This window comes from Hylobates moloch, unplaced genomic scaffold (assembly GCF_009828535.3).
Source record: "Hylobates moloch isolate HMO894 unplaced genomic scaffold, HMol_V3 SCAFFOLD_13, whole genome shotgun sequence".
NCBI lineage: Eukaryota > Metazoa > Chordata > Mammalia > Primates > Hylobatidae > Hylobates > Hylobates moloch.
Genome location: NW_026652288.1, coordinates 71,068,832 through 71,090,577, shown reverse-complemented (window position 1 = coordinate 71,090,577; position 21,746 = coordinate 71,068,832). Strand labels below are relative to the sequence as shown.

General features: G+C 41.0%; 1 protein-coding gene across 1 annotated transcript in view; it reads left to right on the top strand.

Moving 5' to 3' along the window:
- PLCH1 (phospholipase C eta 1) overlaps positions 1 to 21,746 on the top strand; it is a 258,562-nt gene that overhangs the window by 29,185 nt on the left and 207,631 nt on the right. The window contains exon 2 of the mRNA XM_032173906.2: positions 12,375 to 12,493. Coding sequence (XP_032029797.1) covers positions 12,415 to 12,493 — 79 coding nt within the window. The 5' untranslated portion in view covers positions 12,375 to 12,414. The remainder of the gene's footprint in view (positions 1 to 12,374; positions 12,494 to 21,746) is intronic.

The window sequence follows — 21,746 nt, the reverse complement described above, 5'->3', positions numbered from 1 at the left end:
GGGAGGATTGTTTAGGCCAGGAGTTCTAGACTAGCTTGGGCAACACAGTGAGACCCTGTTTCCACAAAAAATTAGCTGGGCATGGTGGTGTACACCTGTAGTTCTAGCTACTTGGAAGGCTGAGGCATGAGGATCCCTTAATCCTAGGGGGTTGAGGCTGCAGTGAGCCATGATCCTGCCACTGTACTCCAGCCTGGACAACAGAGTGTTACTCTGTCTCTAAAAAAAAAAAAAAAAAAAAAAAAAGAGGCCGGATGTGGTGGCTCATTCCTGTAAACATAGCACTTTGGGAGGCTGAGGCAAGATCAAGATCGCTTGAGCTCAGGAGTTCCAGACCAGGCTGGGCAACCTGACAAAATCTTGTCTCTACAAAAAATACAAAAATTAGTTGGGTGTGTTGGCGCATGCCTGTGGTCCCAGCTACTCAGGAGGCTGAGGTGGGACAATCATCGCTTGACCCTGGGAGGCAGAGAGGCTGCCATGAGCTGTGATTGTGCCACTGCCCACCAGCTTGGATGACAGAGTGAGACTGTCTCAAAAAAAAAAAAAAAAGCAGATGGAAGGAAACGATAGTAATAATTCCATGTTATTCAATGGAGATTACTGTAAAAGCTAGCAATGTTGACAAATACCTGGTGAGATTGATTTAAGAACAAGAGAGGCACAAATAAGCCATATTAGGAATCAGAGAACAGATGTTGTAGATATTAAAATTATATGGATAATATTATGAACAACTTCATGCTAAAACATTTGAAAGCTTAGAGAAAATGAATAAATATCTAGACAAATATAACTTACCAAAACTGACTTAGAAAAAATAGAAAGCCTGAATAATGCTATAATTTATAAATAAAATAAACCAGTAGTCAACTATTTCTTCTTAAAGGAAAGTTCAGGCTCAACTGGTTTTACTAGCAAATTCCACCTAATTCTTCCAGGAAATAGAAACTCATTTTGTAAAGCTATGTTAACTTCGATATAAAAACCTTTTGAGAGCAATATGAGAAATGGAAATTATAGGCCAGCCTTGCTTGGAAACATACATGTAAAAATCATAAAACATGAGCAATTCAAGTCCAGTAATGCATAAAAAACAGAAGAGGACTCCTTCAAGCTCTGGACACATATTATATACTCAAAACAGCCCTTTCAAATGCAGCATCCCGGGTGTCTTTGGAGGGTCGATTGCGCCTCATTGCTTAACTAGCTCAGAGCATTTTCAGCTCCTGATTGCATTAGAGAAAAGAAAACACACCAGGAACTTGGGATTTAGTGGTGTCTCCTGTGAGCCTTAAAAAATGAACAAAGTACCCTTTTATTTCTTTCCCTTTGTGTACATAGCTGGGAGGGGGATAGGCTGTGGAATTAGGCTGTTTGCAGAGGCCTTTAACAACCAGTTTGGTGGTGCTTAGAAACCTGCGGGAAGTCGGGGAGGGGCCTATGGTGGGGGAGGCCATCTGCTGGGTGGCGGGTGACATGGGAGCCCTCTGGACCTGACCCAGGCCTCTGAACTGCTTTAGAAGCTGTCAGTTTGGGGCTGGGCCAGAGAAGAGGATCCCAGGCCCCTCCCACCCCATCCCTGCCCTGTGTAATTCTCTTACTTTGTCTTAAAATTAATGGAGAAATGAGAAAGGAGCAACTTTGTTTGAAATCTTAGTTTTTAACTGGATTTAGTTTAAATTCTCAAGTTGTAGGGATACCTGGGTGCAAAATTCCCAAACATACGTTATGTCAGAGGCCGAAGTACAGGATATAGTTTTGAGACCTGTTTTTCTATGCCTTCATTTAGTTCCTAAATGTTTGTTGTTTTATGAATATTACTGTCAGAGCTTATTAATTTTGCCTTTTATCTCTCAGCAAGCCTTAAGGAGAAGGAAATGAGCACTTCTCCATGTAAGTTACATGCTACACAACTGATACCTGACATTCATTTTGTGGTTTTTCAGGGTTACTTTAATTTATAATAAAAGATGAATAGATTGGGATATTAGGGAGGAGTTTTCCATAATCCTTATTAATGGAATATTGACTATTAAAATTGGAAATGCTTTGAAGAGCATCTCATTCACTGCCATCCCTTTTTTGTGACATAGATGAGGCAGCTGAAGCACAGGGTTGTGAAGAGATTGACCCTGAAACACAGTGTTAGTAAGAGGCAGGACTGGGCTGCAGCTCTGGGTTTTTGACTTCCAGTCAGGTGTTTGTCCATTGTCCCTTGATACCTTACTACATCCCATGAACTAGTAATTCCTTTTCCACCAGGGAGGCAGGCATGTGCATTACATTTTAATTTCTGGCCAGATCTTCTTCCCATTCCAACATTCTCCAAATGCTGTTAGCAATTTGGAGAACACACACACCTCTCAGACAGTTTTTACCATGATATCTTGCAAGTAAACTTGGTCTTGGTGTTTCTGAACTTGGTCCAAGTAGCTCACTCAAATTTCATTTCAAAGCAGCCATCCACCATCTTATACCCAAAGGACTGACACTTTGCTCTGATCATGTCTAATCTATACACTCCAGAGGCTCCTGCTGGAGGGACAAGGTGTGCATTTTTTGAATAAGTAATGTTTCATTTTGTTGTCTCCTCCTGTCTCTTCTCCTTGGTTCATAGTAGAGTTGGGGTGAATGGTGGATGTGGGAAGAATTAGAGTCTTGTCTGTCCTGAGTAATGCAACTCTAGGTTCTTTTTATAGGGAAGCAGAATGTCAGGGAGGAAATGGTGCTGGATGTGGAGTGTTGCTCTGGACTGGGGACAATGGATTTGGAGTCAGGAGATGTGGGTTTGCAACCGGTGTTTCCAGTTAGTCTTATTTGTTAATAATGTGGAACTGACAGGGCTATTGTAAGGGCCTTTTTTTTTTTTTTTAAGACAAGATAGAAATGGAAAATTGTGTAAATCATGAAGTGATTTACAAATAATATAGTATTAATAAGGAATGTAAAGGGAGTATTGGTTTTTATGGAAAAGGGTACCGAAGGAGATTGGGCTCTGGTGGTGATAGAGAGAAAGAGGTGGAGACAGCAGTTAGGGTGTAATAAGACAAATTCTTCTACTTAGAAGAAAAAAAAAAAAAAGAGCCCCTTCCTCCCATAAAGTTATTATTTATTTATTTAGTGACAGAGTATCACTCTCCCGCCCAGGCTGGAGTGCAGTGGTGCCACCTTGGCTTACTGCTACCTCCGTCTCCTGGGTTCAAGAAATTCTCCTGCCTCAGCCTCCTGAGGAGCTGGAATTACAGGCATCTGCTACCTCGCCTGGCTAATTAAACTTATCTTTTAAAGATGTATCTTTTTTTTTCTTTTTAGCACAGTATTATAATTCCGATTTCCATATATGAATGGGGATAATTTGTCTTTTAAGCCATTCGAGTGGCTTGAACAAATCTGTAGTGTTTCATAAAACTCAGGTTAAAGCAGCAATATAGATTTGCCTCACATTTGAAAATAGCTAAAGGAATTCTAAAGCTGAAGAAAAGGTTTTGTGTTTTGCTTTGCTTAAATACACCTTCAAAAAATCTGGGGGAATCCTTTTCAGCCAGGACAAAGGGCTTGAATGCATCATATCCCTAGGGAAAGCCCAAGAAAGAAAATACTGAGTCATATTTTTGAACTCAGAGGGGACTTGTTAAAAACTTGCCCAAGTTCCCCTGTGAGTCGGTTGTTAGAATTGAAACCAGAATAGAGAGCTCATGATGGCCAGATGGGTCCTCTTTACATTTTGCTATGCTGACATATTTCATCAATCAGGACTCTAGGTGCAAGTGGCAGAAAACCCAACTCAATGTGGCTTACACAAAACCAAATAAAACAAAAAAGAGAATGTACTGGCTTATTTAATTAAAAGGTGCAAGGACAGATCTAGCTTCAGGTGTGGCAAATGATATTACCAGGACTTGGTTTCTTTCCATTTCTCTGGGTTGGATCCAATCTCCACAAATTTTTCCACTATATTGACAAGATGGTGGCCAGGAGCTTTAGATCTTGAGGCTTAGACCTTGCAACTTCAAGTAAAACTGAAAAGGAAGTTTTTTTTTCTCCCCAAGAGTTCACACAGAAATCTGTGCCTTACTCTCAGTGATCTGAAACAGGCCGTGTGGATCTCCTATACTGTGGCCTAGTGGATGCAATTCTCTGATTTGCAACCTAAGCCACATGCCCACCTGAATCAGAGGATGAAGCTGACAGCACCTGAATCTTTTGAACAGAGAGTGGGAGAAGGATTTTCCCAGAGGAAAACTGGGGTGCTATTTCTAGAAGAGCGAAAAATCAGCAGATGTTCACCATGGTGGAGCTTTCTTAAAGAGAGCTTTAATTCTAGTAAGTGGGTGTGGGTGTGGAGGATTTTTTTTTTTCATTGTCGAGTTTTAAAAGTATTGACAAATGATTATTACTCAAAGTACTTCCCACTTTTCTTAGTTAAAAGTGCCATCCTTTAATTTCTAATATTCTTCGTTGGTGGTGTCCCTACTGCCACATATGACTTGTTTGGTATTGGCAATTTTGGTCACGTTAACTACAACTAAAAATGTCAGAAATGAAGAAATTTTACATGATTTTTACATGATTTTACATGACTGCAAAAGTTACTTATCACTTATAAAATGAGCTTAGGAGCATTTTTAACTTTTAAGCTATATTTTTAGTCCATTTGCTGCATGAGTCCTCTACACCCTTACATGGCTCTGTTTATTTATTATTTTTGCATCAGGATTTTTTGTGTTTGGTGTCTTTGAGTGGAGTTCCTTACAGTTTCTTTTTCAAATCACATTTAAGTTCTGTAGAAGTATATTTGTTGATATACCTAGAGGGTTACAACATATTAGTAGTTATTAAGCAAAAGAAGTAGACTTATAGTATCTAATTTGTGTTAAAAAAAAGACCACAGTGCCCATGGTCATTGTCTCTAGGGGATAATTAATATCACATTGAACACTTTTTTTGAGTTTTTTCTGTGCTTTTCAAGCTTGTAAACATAGAGCCATATTTTAAAACTAGTTTTTTTTTTTTTTTTTGAGACAGCGTTTTTTGCTCTGTTGCCCAGGCTGGAGTTAGTGGCGCAATCTCAGCTCACTGCAACCTCTGTCTCCTGGGTTCAAGCCATTCTCCTTCCTCAGCCTCCTGAGTAGCTGGGATTACAGGTGCATGCTAACACGGCTGGCTAATTTTTATATTTTTAGTAAAGATAGGGTTTCACCATGTTGACCAGGCTGGTCTCAAACTCCTGACCTCAAGTGATCTGCCCACCTCGGCCTCCCAAATTGCTGGGATTACAGGCATGAGCCACCGCACCCAGCCATAGAACTAGTTTTAATAACCATCAGTTATTTCCTTATATGGTGTTCCTTATTCACTGTCAATTATTTTTTGAATCATTGTAAGGATTCAGAATCTAATTTTTTTCATTGATAAGCTGGACTTTATTAAAATTAAAAATTTTTGCTCCACAAAAGACACTGTTAGTGACAAGTCACAGTCTGGGAGAAGATATTTTCAAGAGATGTATCTGATAAAGGACTCTTGTCCAAAATACATTTTTTTAAAACTCTTAAAACTTAGGCCGGGTGCAGTGCTTCATGCCTATAATCCCAGAACTTTGGGAGGCTGAGGTGGGCGGATCACTTGAGGCCAGGAGTTTGAGACCAGCCTGGTCAACATAGTGAAACCCCGCCTCTACTAAAAAAATACAAAAATTCGCCAGGTGTGGTAGCGTGTGCCTGTAGTCCCTGCTAGTCGGGAGGCTGAGGCAGAAGAATTGCTTGAACCTGGGAGACGGAGGCTGCAGTGAGCCAAGATGGCGCTAATGCACCCCAGCCTGGGTGACAGAGTGAGACTCCATCTCAAAACAGAAATGAAACCAACCAACCAAACAAACAAACACTTCTTAAAACTTGACAATAAGTAAACAACCTGATTAAAAATTTTTAAAAAGGCCAGGAATGATGGCTGGCATCTGTAATCCCAGTACTTTGGGAAGCAGAGGCCGGAAGATCCCTTGAACCCAGAAGTTTGAGACCAGCCTGGGCAACATAATGGGACCCTGTCTCTGCAAAAAGTTAAAAAATTAGCCAGACATGGTGGTTCACGCCGGTGGTCCCAGCTACTCAGGAGGTTGAGATGGGAGGATTGCTTGAGCCCTGGAGGTCGAGGCTGCAGTTGAGCCTTGATTATGCCACTGTACTTCAGCCTGAGTGACAGAGTGAGACCCTGTCTCAAAATAAATAAATGAATGAATGAATGGATGAATGAATGACACCTCACTGAAGAAGATATACTACTGGCAAACAAGCATATGAAAAGGTGCTTCATATCATAGATCATTAGCAAAGTGGAAATTAAAACAGCAATGAGTACCATCACACAGCTATTAGAAAGGCCAAAATCCAGAACACTTGTAACACCAAATGCTGGCAAAGATGTAGAGCAACAGGAACTATCATTTATTGCTGGCAGCAATGCAAAATGATACAAAATATCTTACACTTTAGAAAATAGCTTGGCTGTTTCTTACAAACTAAACATACTCTTACCACACAGTCCAGCAGTCACCCTCCTTGGTATTACCCAAATGAGTTAAAAACTTATATCCACACAAAAACTTGCACATGGATGTTTGCAGCATCTGTATTTATAAATTTCAAAATTTGGAAGCAACTAAGATGTTCATCAGTAGCTCAGTGGATAAATAAACTGTGGCACATCCAGACAATGGAATATTATTTCGTGCTAGGATGAAATGAGCTCTCAAGCCATGAAAAGACGTAGAACATTAAATGCATATTACCAAGTGAGAGAAGACAATTGGAAAAGGCTATGTACTGTGTGATTCCAACCATAAGACATCTCAGAAAAGGCAAAACTATAGAGACAGTAAAAAATATCAGTGCTCTTCAGGGGCTAAGGGGGAGGGAGGGAGAATGCGGAGCATAGCAGACTTTAGGGCAAGGAGACTGTTTTGTATGGTACCATAATTAATCTGTATGTTTAAAAAAGAGCGTAAATCTGCAGGTTCTATTTATAAGATGTAAATGCTTATAGAGTTCTGAATGTGTAATATATTATATTACCTAGACCTCTTAGGAGGTGGAATATTTTGTAAGTCTTAAAAGCAAATTGAAAAGAAAAAAAAAAGGTGATCAATTTAAAACCATCCTTGCCTGAATATTGACCAAACAACTTCAAATTGGATACCAGATGCAGGGGAAATACATCTCTAATGTAATATAAATTGTCTAAAAAATAAATGAATGTAGTATACTTCAGTAGTTGTTTTTACCTACCGTGTTCACACAAACGGGGCCATGAAAGACTCAACCTGCTTTGGAACTGCTGAGGCTGGGTTTCCCACCAGTTTATCATCTTCCAGCCAGAGGTATTATCTTGCAAGCCACACATCCTTTCTGGGCCTCGGTTTCCTTCTGGCTACACCATGAGAGGTTTGTCTTAGTTGATGTCTAACATCTCTTTCACTTGAATCCCTTTAGTGAGCCCTGGGGCCTGGCTCTTCTGAATCTGGTGGAAGCTAAAATGAGGCTTATCGCACAGCTCTCTTCCCTTGCCCCAGGCCTACTAACTCTATTTATTATCTCTACCTCCATTATCTCTAAATCGGAAGGCCAGAGGGAGAGCATCTTTTCATCAGTCTCCTGCTGATGCCTGAATCCCACCCCTAGAGATTCTGATGTAATTGGCCTGGGTGTAGTCTGGGAGTCAGGAGTCTTAAGCTTCCCAGATGATTCTAACGTGTAGTCAAGGTTGAGGCTCACTGATGTAAAGCCGTATCAAAGTTCCTATTGTATAGTAGGTTCTCAATAACTGGGAAACAGGATTATGGGAGTTCAGTGCATGAAAGAATTTTAGGTAAACTGGAGGGAGAGATTCCTGGGGGCATTTCATGAAGGCAGTGGCATGTTACTTAGCCCATAAAGAAAAGCAAAAGGATCTGGAAGCTGGAAAGCCTGGGCCATTGATGTGAGCTAGTGCCCAAGTATGTGAATATTACATACATGTCTGTAGGTTTGTCCTTCTGTCCCGAAAGAGTTGAAGGTCTCAACTCTGATTGGGTGATCATCCTCTGAGAGCATGTTACATGTATTATATGTTACATTATCTATTGCTATGTAACAAATTACCCCACATCTTTTTTTTTTTAATTTTGATAACCACCTATTATTCATATATATATTTTTTATTATTATACTTTAGGTTTTAGGGTACATGTGCACAATGTGCAGGTTTGTTACATATGTATCCATGTGCCATGTTGGTTTGCTGCACCCATTAACTCGTCATTTAGCATTAGGTATATCTCCCAATGTGGTCCCTCCCCTCTCCCCGCAACCCACAACAGTCCCTGGAGTGTGATGTTCCCCTTCCTGTGTCCATGAGTTCTCATTGTTCAATTCCCACCTATGAGTGAGAACATGCAGTATTTGGTTTTTTGTCCTTGCGATAGTTTACTGAGAATGATGTTTTCCAGTTTCATCCATGTCCCTACAAAGGACATGAACTCATCATTTTTTATGGCTGCATAGTATTCCATGGTGTATATGTGCCATACCCCACATCTTTTGTCTTAAAATAATATTTATTATCTTTCACTGTTTTTTTTTTTTTTTGAGACGGAGTTTTGTTCTTGTTGCCCAGGCTGGAGTGCAGTGGCATGGTCTTGGCTCACTGCAACCTCCGTCTCTTGGGTTCAAGTGATTCTCCTGCCTCAGCCTCCCAAGTAGCTGGGATTACAGGCGCCCGCCCCCACGCCTGGCTAATTTTTGTATTTTTAGTAGAGACGGAGTTTTGCCTTGTTGGCCAGGCTGGTCTCGAACTCTTGACCTCAGGTGATCCACCCACTTTGGCCCCCCAAAGTGTTGGGATTACAGGCATGAGCCACTGCGCCTGGCCTTATCTTTCACTGTTTCTATAGGTCAGAAATGTGAGGCACAGAGGGATGGCTTATTTCTGCTCATCAGTATCTGTGGCCTCATCTGAAATACTTGGGGTTAGAATCATCTGTAGATTCATTTATTCTCATGTTATCTTAGTTCATTTTGGGCTGCTATAACAATACCATAAACTGGGTAGCTTATAAATAACAGAAATTTATTTCTCACAATTCTGGAGGCTGGGAAGTCTAAGATCAAGGCATTGGCAGATTTGATGTCTGGTGAGGGCCCTTTCCTGGGTTGTAGACTGCTGACTTCTTGCTGACATGGTTGGAGGGTAGGGCTAGCTCTCTAGGGTCTCTTTTATAAGGGCACTAATCCTAATCATAAGGGTGGAGACTAATACTGTCACATTGGGGGGCATTAGATTTCACCATATGAAGTTGGGGCAGACACAAACATTCAGCATAGCACATGTCTGTGGCTGATGCTGGCTGCTGGGTGAGGGGCTAGCGGGGCCTGTGAGCTACAACACTTAAATCTGGGCTTCCTTACGGTGTGGTAGCTGGGTTCCAATGCAAGCGTCTTGAGAGATAGGGAACCAGGCAGAAGTGGTATCCTTCTTATGACCTCATCTTGGAAGACTCATAGCATCATTTCCAGCTGATTTTATTGTTAGAAACGAGTCACTGAGTCCGGCCCATATTCAAGGGAGGGTGAATTTAGATTCTACCTTTTGAGGGGAGGAATGTATAATAATTTGCAGATTTTTTTTTTTTTTTTGAGATGGAGTCTTTGTTGCCCAGGCTGGAGTACAGTGGCAGGATCTCAGCCCACTACAACCTCCATCTCCTGGGTTCAAGTGATTCTCCTGCCTCAGCCTCCTGAGTAGCTGGGATTATAGGCGTGTGCCACCACGCCTGGCTAATTTTTGTGTTTTTAGTAGAGATGGGGTTTTACCATGTTGGTTAGGCTGGTCTTGAACTCCTGACCTTGTGATCTGCCCGCCTCGGCCTCCCAAAGTGCTGGGATTACAAGAGTGAGCCACTGCACCCAGCCTAATTTTTTGTATTTTTAGTAGAGACGGGGTTTCACCAATTGGCCAGGCTGGTTTCAAACTCCTGACCTCATGATCCATTCACCTCGGCCTCCCAAAGTGCTGGGATTACAGGCATGAGCCACTGCGCCCGGCCAATTTTTTTTTTTTTTTTTTTTTTTTTTTTGAGACAGAGTCTTGCTCTGTCGCCCAGGCTGGAGTGCAGTGGCATGATCTCAGCTCACTGCAAGCTCCACCTCCTGGGTTCACGCCATTCTCCTGCCTCAGCCTCCCAAGTAGCTGGGACTGCAGGTGCCCGCCACTACGCCCGGCTAATTTTTTTGTGTTTTTTTTTAGTAGAGACGGGATTTCACCATGTTAGCCAGGATGGTCTCGATCTCCTGACCTCATGATCCGCCCGCCTCGGCCTCCCAAAGTGCTGGGATTACAGACATGAGTCGCCATGCCCGGCGCAATTTATCTCTTAAAGAAATAGAGGCTGGGCATGGAGGCTCATACCTATAATCTCAACACATTGTTTTTGAGATGGAGTCTCACTCTGCCGCCCAGGCTGGAGTGCAGTGGCGCCATCTCGGCCCACTGCAAACTTCGCCTCCAGGGTTCAAGCGATTCTCCTTCCTCAACCTCCTGAGTAGCTGGGATAAAGGCGTGTGCTACCACGCCCGGCTAATTTTTGTATTTTTACTAGAGACGGGGGTTTCACCATGTTGGTCAGGCCGGGCTCGATCTCTTGACCTCATGATCCGCCCGCCTTGGCCTCCCAAAGTGCTGGGATTACAGGCGTGAGCCACCGTGCCCAGCCCAGATTGTATTTTTTAAACCACCTCATTTTGTAAAGTCCTAGTTCCTATTAGGGCTTGACTTTGGAATATGAAGATATGACTTCAAGTCTCGTTACTATTTTTTCCTAGCAGCATTGGGTGAATCGGTTAATCTCTAACACCTTGTCATCTTCTTTAATGTTGTAGAAGGAGAGAACAGTACTCACCTCAGAAGATTAATAAGGGGCAAATGAGAGTCATGTGTGTGAATATATTTTGCTAACTATACACAAATGCACATTATTAAAAACAATGAACATATAACTGCATTATTTGTATAACTAAAAATACTTTTTAAAGAAGAGACCTTTGTAGTATATAGTATTGGCTGGGGAGAGGGCAGAGGTTGGGTTGTTTTCATAATTAACTATATTCTGTTGTATTTTGTAGTCAGTTCCATACAGTAGTAAGACTCCCTCAGCCTTGGGGAGTAGGATAAGCAGTCAGATTAGCCAGGTGGGTATGAGGCAAGAGCAAGTGGTGAGTCTAGCATGAAGCCAGAGAAAAGGCAGGATAGGCGGGAATTAGGTAAGATCCCTGGTGGGGTAGGTTAAGGTTGGGCCATAGGGAGCCAAGGAGAAGTTCTGAAAAAAGCTTCAGGAGCCTTCACCAATTGTTCCATTAATGAATAGACAACACTCTGATAATATATATTTTTTTCACTAAGTGACTGATTTCATCCTGGGGTACGTTTACAAAATTCTAGGTTGTTTTAGTAGGAGAGATGACAAATTGTTTCCCACCTGTGGGTTTTGCTTCATGCCAGCCTTGCTTGGTTTTGCCTGGCTTTATTCTGTGAACAGAAAGGAGGTTGGAATTCTGAAAAGTTGCTTTAGCCAAATCCTGTGAACAAAGGAGGCCTTGTTCAGGGTTATGCACGTCAGCTTTTGGAGGAATTTAATTCATCGACTCAGATCTCTGCTTTTCAAGTTGTTGCTCTAGCTAGCATTGTGTTTCTCTGTGTCTGTGATGGAGCAAGTCTTACGTAGGAGCAGGCATTGCTAGTTTACCTTGCTGAGGCCTGTGCCCAGCTCTAGTTACATCAGTGAGTTCAACCTGGGCAGATCCAGACTCTAGCGGTCCTAAATGGACACCAGCAATGAACCAAAAAGAGGGAGGCGCATTTTATTAATGTGCTTGGCTCATTCTTGGCCACATGGATGCTGTACTGACCCAAAATTCAGGAACTGGGAATGATAGCTTCGTTCCTGTTAGTTGCCTCCGCACCTGCAACTGAAATTTCCTGAAATGTTACCAGTGTTGATTAGTTTGGATCTTGGACTACCAGGAGTGAGGCCGGGAGCACGTAAACCGGTCCTGAAACCTGCTCCCTGATGGTAGGTTTATTTCCCCTGGAGATGGGTAACATTGAGCCCTGAAAGGTGGTTTGAAGAAGTTGCTGTTTTGATATGCTAAATGTCATTCTAGACCCTGGGAAGACTTGTGAGAAATTTCTTAGGGCCTGGGGGATTCCAGCTCCATGTGTGGAGAAGTTGTATGCCGTATGTGTTGCCCCATAATGCTGGGCAACCAATGGCATTATGCTACCAGTGTGAGCGTGTGGCTGCCGTTTTCTTCATTTTTGTCTCATTCTGTTTCCCTTGACAGGGCAATTTGGTTTTGATGCTGTGCCAGAAATCTTCTGACAATGAGTTACTGGAACTTGGAAAAAAGGAACTGTGTGCAGTACCGCAGGCATTTTCTGGTGGACAACAGTGTGTTTCATGGTAAGCTGTCTCTTGTATTTATGTAGTTGGATCTTTTATTTTGTTTCTGACAGGACTTTTATTCTAGCACTCTAGATGCAAATATGGTATAATTGTTGGATGGAACCAAGAGCTTGAGTTAACGTGTTTATGAATAATTACCCAAGAAGTCCCATTGCACTAACTATCTCCAGGTGTAAGGAATGGGCCCCACCTCAACAACTATAATAGTGTTATCTCTTTCTATTTTGTAGGGTAGTTGGTACCAGTGCCTTTCCCCTTCTACCACACTGTCAACTCCAGTAATATCCCTTTCTGATGTTTGTAATTATTTTGGGTGAGGGCCATATAATTGTTCAGTTAATATTTGTGGATCACCAGTCAATGCTCATTACCAGCATAGCGTGGCCTTCCAAATTGAGATGTTAGAGGGTGCTTGTGGCCACCTGCTTTAGATACTTATTGAAGAGAAGTCCACCCACTTTTATTGCTGTCCTTTAGGGCTTTAAGACCTATCTATGTATTATGTCCCATATAACAACAGAACAGAACAGTTTGCAGCACTAAACCGTTACTATCAGGGTGGAGGACTGCAGCTGTGAATCAGAGTAATCAATATTAGTCATTTTCATGGCAAAATAAGACAAATTGCCTTTACCCTGCTGGTATCTGTTTGTTTTGTGGTATACAGTCAGGGATAAGCTCTGTCAATCCTGCTGTCAAGCTACCCTAGGGTGAAACTGATTTAAAAGCCAAAGACTTATGTGGTGCCAGAATTTTTGGAGTAATCTCTATCAGAGGCCTGTGGAATTGTAGAGGGAAGAGACAGATTTCAGGGGGAGTGAAGTGCTCTTTAACAGAATCCTATAATCTAAGCTGCTTTCACCCAAGATTGTTCTGAAGTCTTCCCCAATTTGATGACAGACTTAATGTTTATTATTGCTTTAAACTAAGTTTAAGATAACAAATTTAACCTTACTTTATTAAGCACTTTAGTGCTTATAGTGTTTTTTCAACATTCATTATACCACCTCACTAAAAGGCCTTATGAAGTAGAGAGTGATTTCATTTTACAGATGAAGAAAGAGAAACAGAGATGAAATAACTGCCCAAGTTGATGTAACTAATTAGGTATTAGCAAGGTCAGCATGAAAATTTCTGCCTCCACCTTTCCAGGTTGGTTCTCTGGACATTCCAGTGGTGAAGTGCCCTTAGCAGAGGAGACGTGGGAATGGCGACTTGACCCTGTGGCACTGAGGTTCTGCGTTGCTTTTCTGTAGCCTCAGCCAAGGGTCCTGTTCATTGCTTTATCTCTCATGCAGTGTTTGATTTATGTATTGTTCTGTTGCAAATTTATTTGCATTAAAAAGAGTAAACATGGTAATAGAAGAATCACGGGAGTTAGAAGAACTAGGTTTATTTTTTCAAGCTTTATTTTGTGCCAGTTTTTAAAGAGTTTAGATTTAAGTGCCTTAAACGCATTATTATTTTCATTATTTTAGAATGCCTTTATTCAGAGATCTCAAAGGGTATAATCATTTAAAATTTTTTCTATGTGTTTTTATAGTCATATTACCAATTAGTTTATTACTATATTGCAGATACTTATGCTAAGGGCTTGATGAACATTAGCGTTGTCATACGGAATCCTTTCAAGGACTTTGCCATAGCTATTATTCAACCCATTTTATGAATGGGGTAACTAAAGCTTGTGGAGATTGTGAAATGGTGACCTAAAATTCAAATCCTGATATGCCTAATTCCAACACCTCACTATTTTTTCTTCTTTCAGGCTGCCATCTCCATTTTAATAAAAAAAATTGACATTCTGAGGCTTAAGTTCTATATAACAGTATTTGCTCTGTCATTGACTAGCAGTGTATGGTCTTGGACAAGTTATGTAATCTTTCAGGAACTCAGTTCTCTTTTCTGTGAAATGAGCATGCTGGTCTCAATGATTTTTGAGGCTGTTTCTAGTTCTAAACTCAGATTCCACTGAAGTATTTCTGAGAATTACAATTACTGTATTGTCTGAGCTCCCTTTTCACTAAACACAAGATACACAAGGGGGCAGTATAACACTTAAAATATGAATTGGTTACTTCTTACATTCAAGAATTACTCTTTCGAAAGGGTTTAGAGATATTAAATCCTCCCAAGATTAAAAGGATCAAAGCCAATTAGAACAATGATTCTATTCATTTATAATACAGCAATAGCTTTATATATTTCTGATAGTGTAAAATATCATTTTGAATTTCCTTGCCTCAGGATATGTTGTAATTCAGGAAAGAAAGATGCCTTTTGCTCTTCTACCTCTGCTGAAAATGAGTCTGTTAACATAGGAACTTATTAACTTAAGGAAGAATTGTGAGAAGTCTTGGGATATTTTAAACCAAGGGAGCTCTAGTGATAATGCCTTTGTAGAGGATTTCAGAACATTTCTGAGAAAATAAAGGGGACAGGACATGTTGAGTAGGAAATGTCAGATTTCTCTTGGGCTTCTTGAACATTTACTGACCACGCTTTTGCTTATTCACTTTGGCTTCTCCTTGTTTTTGCTGATAACTCTCCTTACATAACCAAATGAACCAAAACAAAAAGAAACAAAACTTCTTCCATAAACAGAAAAGAACCATTTCCCGTGCAGAATAATAGACTTTTGGAATAAGCAGTCTTGGATGTGCAAATTATGCCAGCCAGGTTCTCTTTCTACAGACAGACTTCAGCAGTGTTGCCAGGATAAAAGAGCTACATTAAAATGAGAACTCTAAAATGGTCAATAGTAGCAAAAATAAAAATGTAACATTTGTGTCGTTTCACAGTTCATAAAGCATATTCATAGCCTCATTTTCTGATTATAGAGGTGGTATATTCTCATTGGAAACAATTCAGAATATTACCCACAATCCCAGAACCCAAAGAGAAAGAGACTATTAAACCTACTGTTAAGAGTCTGCTTATGTCCGGTCTTTTATTTACCTACTATTTCATCTTCACATTTCTGAGGCAGGAATGAAATATCTGGAAAGGTTGGGAAATAGTGCTTAACGGAAATGAACTGGTTTAATTGACTACTATGTCCAATGATGAGAGAAACCTTGTTACGAATGATGAATTTTTGCATTTCCCTCGTCTGTCTTTTGCCTGGATTTTTAGGAAAAACCCAAAGGAATTTGCACCTATCAGAGAAGCTAATCTCTGGGATCTTCCCCTACTTGACTTTTATTCTTCTGATATGTTTGCAACAGAAAAAAATCTTGAGCAAAGAATGTTTGGTACGGTATGAACCCTGCCTTAATGGCTTATACCTTCATGATTTATCCTGATTTGAAAATTGCCTATACCTTCAGCTGTTTCTCTTGCTTTCAGTGAACTGCAGTATTTTTTTTTTCTGACCTGGGATGTAGTCTTGATTCTTAACCAATAATCAGTGTATTTGCAATTAATATGCACGTGCAGGCCGGGCGCGGTGGCTCACGCTTGTAATCCCAGCACTTTGGGAGGCCGAGGCGGGCGGATCACGAGGTCAGGAGATCGAGACCACGGTGAAACCCCGTCTCTACTAAAAATACAAAAAATTAGCCGGGCGTGGTGGCGGGCGCCTGTAGTCCCAGCTACTCGGAGAGGCTGAGGCAGGAGAATGGCGTGAACCCAGGAGGCGGAGCTTGCAGTGAGCCGAGATCGTGCCACTGCACTCCAGCCCGGGCAACAGAGCGAGACTCTGTCTCAAAAAAAAAAAAAAAAAAAAAAAAAAATGCACGTGCAATTTCTTATGCACATAAGCCTTTCCAAACATTTGAGCTCCTTACTAAGTGACTTAATGTTTGTTTTCACATACTGCCAGTTATAATTGTACTATTGGAAAAAGTATTAATTGCTTTCCCATAAGTTATTAGGGTATCATCTCAACTTCTTATGGGAAAATTTATTTTTGTTGCCATCATGTTGTTAAATGAATATTTCTGAATAACCATTACAAATCTAGACTAGAAACATTTTGGACTGAATTAGGAGTACCTTTTACTATCTAGGGATAAAATTAAGGGTAATTCTGTTATTAAATATTTATGCAGTATGCCTTTTTAAGAAGTTGCCTTGTATATATATTAATACTTTTACTTTGCCTCAGAACTACATTTTAATACAACTAATTGACTTAGTTAATTAATTAAATGATTACTTTTTATCTAGCCTCCCCTTCCTGGCCACAGACCTAGCTGGTGATGTGAGGGTAGAAACTTGACTGCTAGTTTGTAATGGAAAGTAGGCTGAAATGGGATCCTGAAGACTAGTTCTAATCCAAGTTTAACAACTAACTTGTGTAGCCTCATGTCACTTCTGGGGCCCTCAGTTTCCCTGTCTTTCAAGTGAGGACTGTGCCAGATTGTAAAGTTCCCTTATAGCAGCAAGGTGTGAGGTCTCTATGTAGTCAAACATCAAGATAGGTGTATGATGGATGGAAGTGTTCTTCAGGCCGGGGGTATGAGAATGAAAGGCTGGCAAGATGGCATTGAAGAGAGGATAAGATTCCTTTTTGGACTGTAAACTTTGTAGTTAGTGTTGCACTGGCAAAATGCTACATTTCCCTTTAGGGGAGAGAGGTAGTGGTGTGTGTGTGTGTATGTGTGTGTGTGTGTGTGAATGGCCACAGGTTTCTCCTGACCATGGAGAGACCAGTATCTAGGACTGACACAAGCTTTCAGAACAAATGTGATTATATTAAAAAATGAAGAGTGAAAAGCTCTCCCTCGCTGGAGTTCCATCTGCACTGGAAGAAAAGAGAAGAATGCCAGATCCTGACTGGTAAATATGCAAGGAGAATGAAGTTATGCAAAAGTGAATTAGGGTTCCAATTGATTTCAGCCAGTTTATTAGACTTTGGCAGCCTGCCTGCTTTAGGTTTGTGGGGCATCACTAGATTTTATGTTAGAGTGGCATTTCTTTACGAATCAAAGCCTAGCTTTTCCAGCCATAACTTTATAAGCCTCCTTTTCTAGGTCCAGAATATACTTGCGCACATAGAATTCCTATTAATGCAATGACAATCAAGATTTCGTGAACATCATTAAGATTAAAAGTATCAGGCTGGGCGCAGTGGTTCACGCCTGTAATCCCAGCACTTTGGGAGGCTGAGGCAGGTGGATCACCTGAGGTCAGGAGTTCAAGACCAGTCTGGCCAACATGGTGAAACCCTGTCTCTATTAAAAATACAAAAATTTAGCTGGGCGTGGGGGTGGGAGCCTGTAATCCCAGCTACCTGGGAGGCCGAGGCAGGAGAATCGCTTGAACCTGAGAGGTGGAGGTTGCAGTGAGCTGAGATGGCGCCATTGCACTCCAGCCTGGGCAACAAGAGCAAAACTCTGTCTCAAAAAAAAAAAAAAGAAAAGATTAAAAATATTATCATTAAATTATTAGAGAGGACCAGGGAAAAATTTCAAAGACAAATTGAGAGGAAGAGTTAAAAACAAAACAAAACAAAAAAGATAAAAGAAGATAGGCCTTAAGGGAGAAAATATATTTGAGTCATTTAAGTTTTATAAATTATAATAGAACTAATTGTGGAAGCAGCGTTGCCCAGTAGATTTCTTTTATTGGCCCCACCCAAAAAGCTCTCTACCTCCCACTGATGGCCACCAAAGCAGAAAGTATCAGGGCAGGTAGCCTTTCAGGCCTATGATGTTCAGGTGCATCTTGCAGGTGGTGAAGATTTAGACAGAGGGAAGCATGGCCTGACCCAGGTGTGACACATTGTAGGGGCTCCCACTGGCTGAGTTACTCTGGGTGAGTTGTTCTCTTTGGGACTAAGTTTTCCATATCAGCAAAATGCTGGCATTTATAGAAAATGACCTCTAAGTTTCTAAGCGCTACAATTTTAAGAAATGCGAGATTGTCTACCTCCCCTACTCACACTACTTTTAAACACAGGCTAATTGGAGAATTTGCTGTGAGTTAACTGACCGCATTGATTTATCTCCTTTTCTTCTTCCCCTGTCTGAGGGAAATCATAGCCATCCATTCAGGCCTTACAAAAGAGGATATTTATGTCTAGTTTAGAACACAAAGGCAAAAACCTTTAATGTGAGCTGGTATGAAATATACTTATTCTATGACCTTTTGGGAACATAGGCTCTTCTTTGATGTCTTGGAGATAAAAAAAATTCTCAGTGAAAGCCTCTCAGTGAATGCTATTTATTTATATTTTAAAATCTAAAGTTCCTTCCTCTTTTTGGTCTTTCTTTATGATGAGCATTCCATTTGTAACTGGTTTATTGAGCATTCTCAACTTAGTGTAGCATATATGCTTCAGTGAATGCTTCAGAAAATACTTTGTCCCATTGTAGCATCTTGGGTAGATTCTATCACTTTCTGGCTAATTTTGGCTATTAAGTGTCCAGTCCATTTTAAAATTTTAATCTCAAATTCATTAAGCCCCCTTACCCCCTGACCTGGCTGTTGGTGGTTGAGGGTGGGGGTTCCTCTGTCTCTGCTATACTCCTTCCCCTTGAAGGAGAATTCAAGGCCCTGTTCCACAGATTTTGGTACAAGGAAGAGACGGCAAAGGCTTTTTGTCTCACATGTCCCTGTTGTATGTCAGCAGTGGTGAGGTGATCCAGACTCCCTCTGCTTCCATCTTCTGTAGATTCTCAGTTTTATCCTGGCTCCCTCTGTTACCAAGGACCCTCCTGAGAGGACCTGCCATCTTGCTTCAGCCTCATGCCTTCTCTGCTGTCAGTTTCCTCTGGCTAGAGCACAGCTTTCTGTGCTCCTGAGGACACTGGGGCAACTGTCTGGCTCCTGCCCTTTCTCTTCTCTCCATATTTCTTCGTGTGGAGCTCTACGGACTGCAAGGGCTTGAAAGATGGAATGGGGTGTGAAGTTGCCCCTTGCTCTTCTGAGACCTACTGTCGACAGTCTCTTCTCACACTGTGGGGGCTGCTCCCATATGTTACCAACTTAAGCAATCTCTAAGTCATTCTTTCATAGCTCTTCCCCTGCTTCTTTCTGGGGCTGAGGGGTGTTTCCTCCAGGTTCATTCCTCAGAGTGCCATCTCTGCCACCCTGGGCATTGATGATATTATACACCTAACAGCGGCTCAGGTAATGTGATTTTGATGGATGGAATCCCAGCCCCCCAACCACTGACAGCTCTCCTTGGGCTCCTAGAGCCACTCTAGGCAGGTCCTTGTTCACTAACATTTTAGATTAGGGCGACTTAATTTCCCTAAAGCTACTGGTGTTCTTTATTCTGTTTGCTTTTTGCAGCATTATGTAGCTGGATTGATCAGACCCAAGCAATGATCTGTATGTATAAAAATCCATGTTGAGGTGTCTCAGCCTCTATTCCTCATCGGGAATCTAATTCAATGAAGGGATTTTTCTGAGTAACTGAACCCCCTGTGATCTCTCTGTCATGCTTTCTATGCAAGGTCATTTATCTTCTGCAACGATGGAGGGGATGAAAAGGTGCTCTTTAAATGGCAAATTGGAGATCTGGATGTATGGGAAGCCCAGGTGGATGAGAAGTGACAGTGTTCATTCTTTGAAGCTTTAGCTTTCAATTTTCTGAAACGAGCCTATTGCTGCCAAGTGAAAGCCTTGGATGGCCTTTTGCATGAGACTCTCAAACTCTTTCTCGTAAACCTGTGGCCATTGAGAGCCCAGCCAGGCAGAAAGGCCCTTGATTGTTTTATTCCTTTATGCTTGGGAATACCAATTTTCTAATTGGCAATTGGAATTGGTAATTTTCTAATTAATTAGAAAGAAGAAATAATGTGTATAATAAACCGTCATTTTTTCCTTCAGATTTGCAGACTTTTCATGTTTTAAGTGGTTACTTATGAGAATTATTTCCCCTTAGACCTGTGTTACAAATTTAAGCCTTTGTTCTTGAAGCTGCATTTCCATAATTATAATTAGTTTTCCTCTGCTCTCTCATTTTCCCAATTGTCTTTCCCACTCTGTTTCTAACGTATGCACAGAAATTGATGGGAGGATGAAAAATCTTTCCATGAGTAGATTCAGGGTTCTTCTAGGGCAACATAATTGTTTAATTTAGTTATGCAAAAGATCTATATTTTTTTCCTTGGATCCAGTAATAATTAGTGATTGTATTTGTAATCATGAAACCCTCCAATCTCCTATCTATCAAAAGAAAGTTGAAAAACTGCAGTTTGTCCCTTTTTACCATGTGGATGAAGTCATCCCCATAGAGATCTATGACATGTTTTATATTTTCTTAGGGCTCATACCTTTCAGCAAATATGTTTGGGGTTATTTCAAGTGTAAATTGTTGGTTTCAAAGGAATATTCAGATTTTTAATTTAAAGCCTCTAGCCTAGTGTGGAGCGGCTTCACCTGCTCCCACGGCTTCAGTTCCCATGTCTATGCTAACTCCAAAAGTGTGTTCATGGCTTTGACCTTCCCTCTATGCTGAATACTCAGATGTCCATCTGCCTACCTGATGGCTCCACAGATGCTCTCCAGGTCAGTTCTCAGACTCAACATGTGTGGAGCAGAATTCCCTCCTGCCCTGGTACTCATCTGCCTTGCCAACCTTATCTCACCCTTTCCCTTCTCTTTGCACCCCAGCAACACTGACCTTTGCATTCCTTGCCCACAAAACTCACTGCTTCTTCACTTAGCCAACTTCGAACACATCCTTTCAATCCCAGAGTAAAAGTCCCCTCAGCAGAGAAGCCTTTTCTGACTTCTCAGACCAGGTCAGGCCCTGTTTTATGATCTCCTGTCACTGTGCATTGCTGCTTCATTTTGCTGCTTCATTATGTTATCATTACTGTAATAAAACAATTAATTGTGTGATTACTAGTTTCATTTCTGTCTCTCCAACCCAAGGTCCAGGAGATTTGAGACTGTTCTGACTTCTATCTGCAGCACACAGTGCAATGCATTGCATATAGTAGGTGCTCAATAAAATATTGCTGAATGAATTTCTATATTTTATTTAATAGGGGAGATAAGTACAGTTTCACTATTTTTGCACTCTCTGTTGAGTTTAGTTTTTAATCTTTGTGCTGTGAAATGCATTACTTCTCTGACTGTAAACTCTCTCCTTGCCTTTACTCAGAATTTTGCCATAGGAAACCCAGAAAAAAAATACTCATGAACCATCCTTGCTGAGATGAAGAAGGAAAAGAAGGCCAATGAGAATCCAAGTGTGCCTTAGAAAAGATTATATATTACAAATGCATAATGCCTTGAAATGGGCAAGGACAAAGCCATTTCTTTAAAAGAATTTCTTAAAGTAATTTCA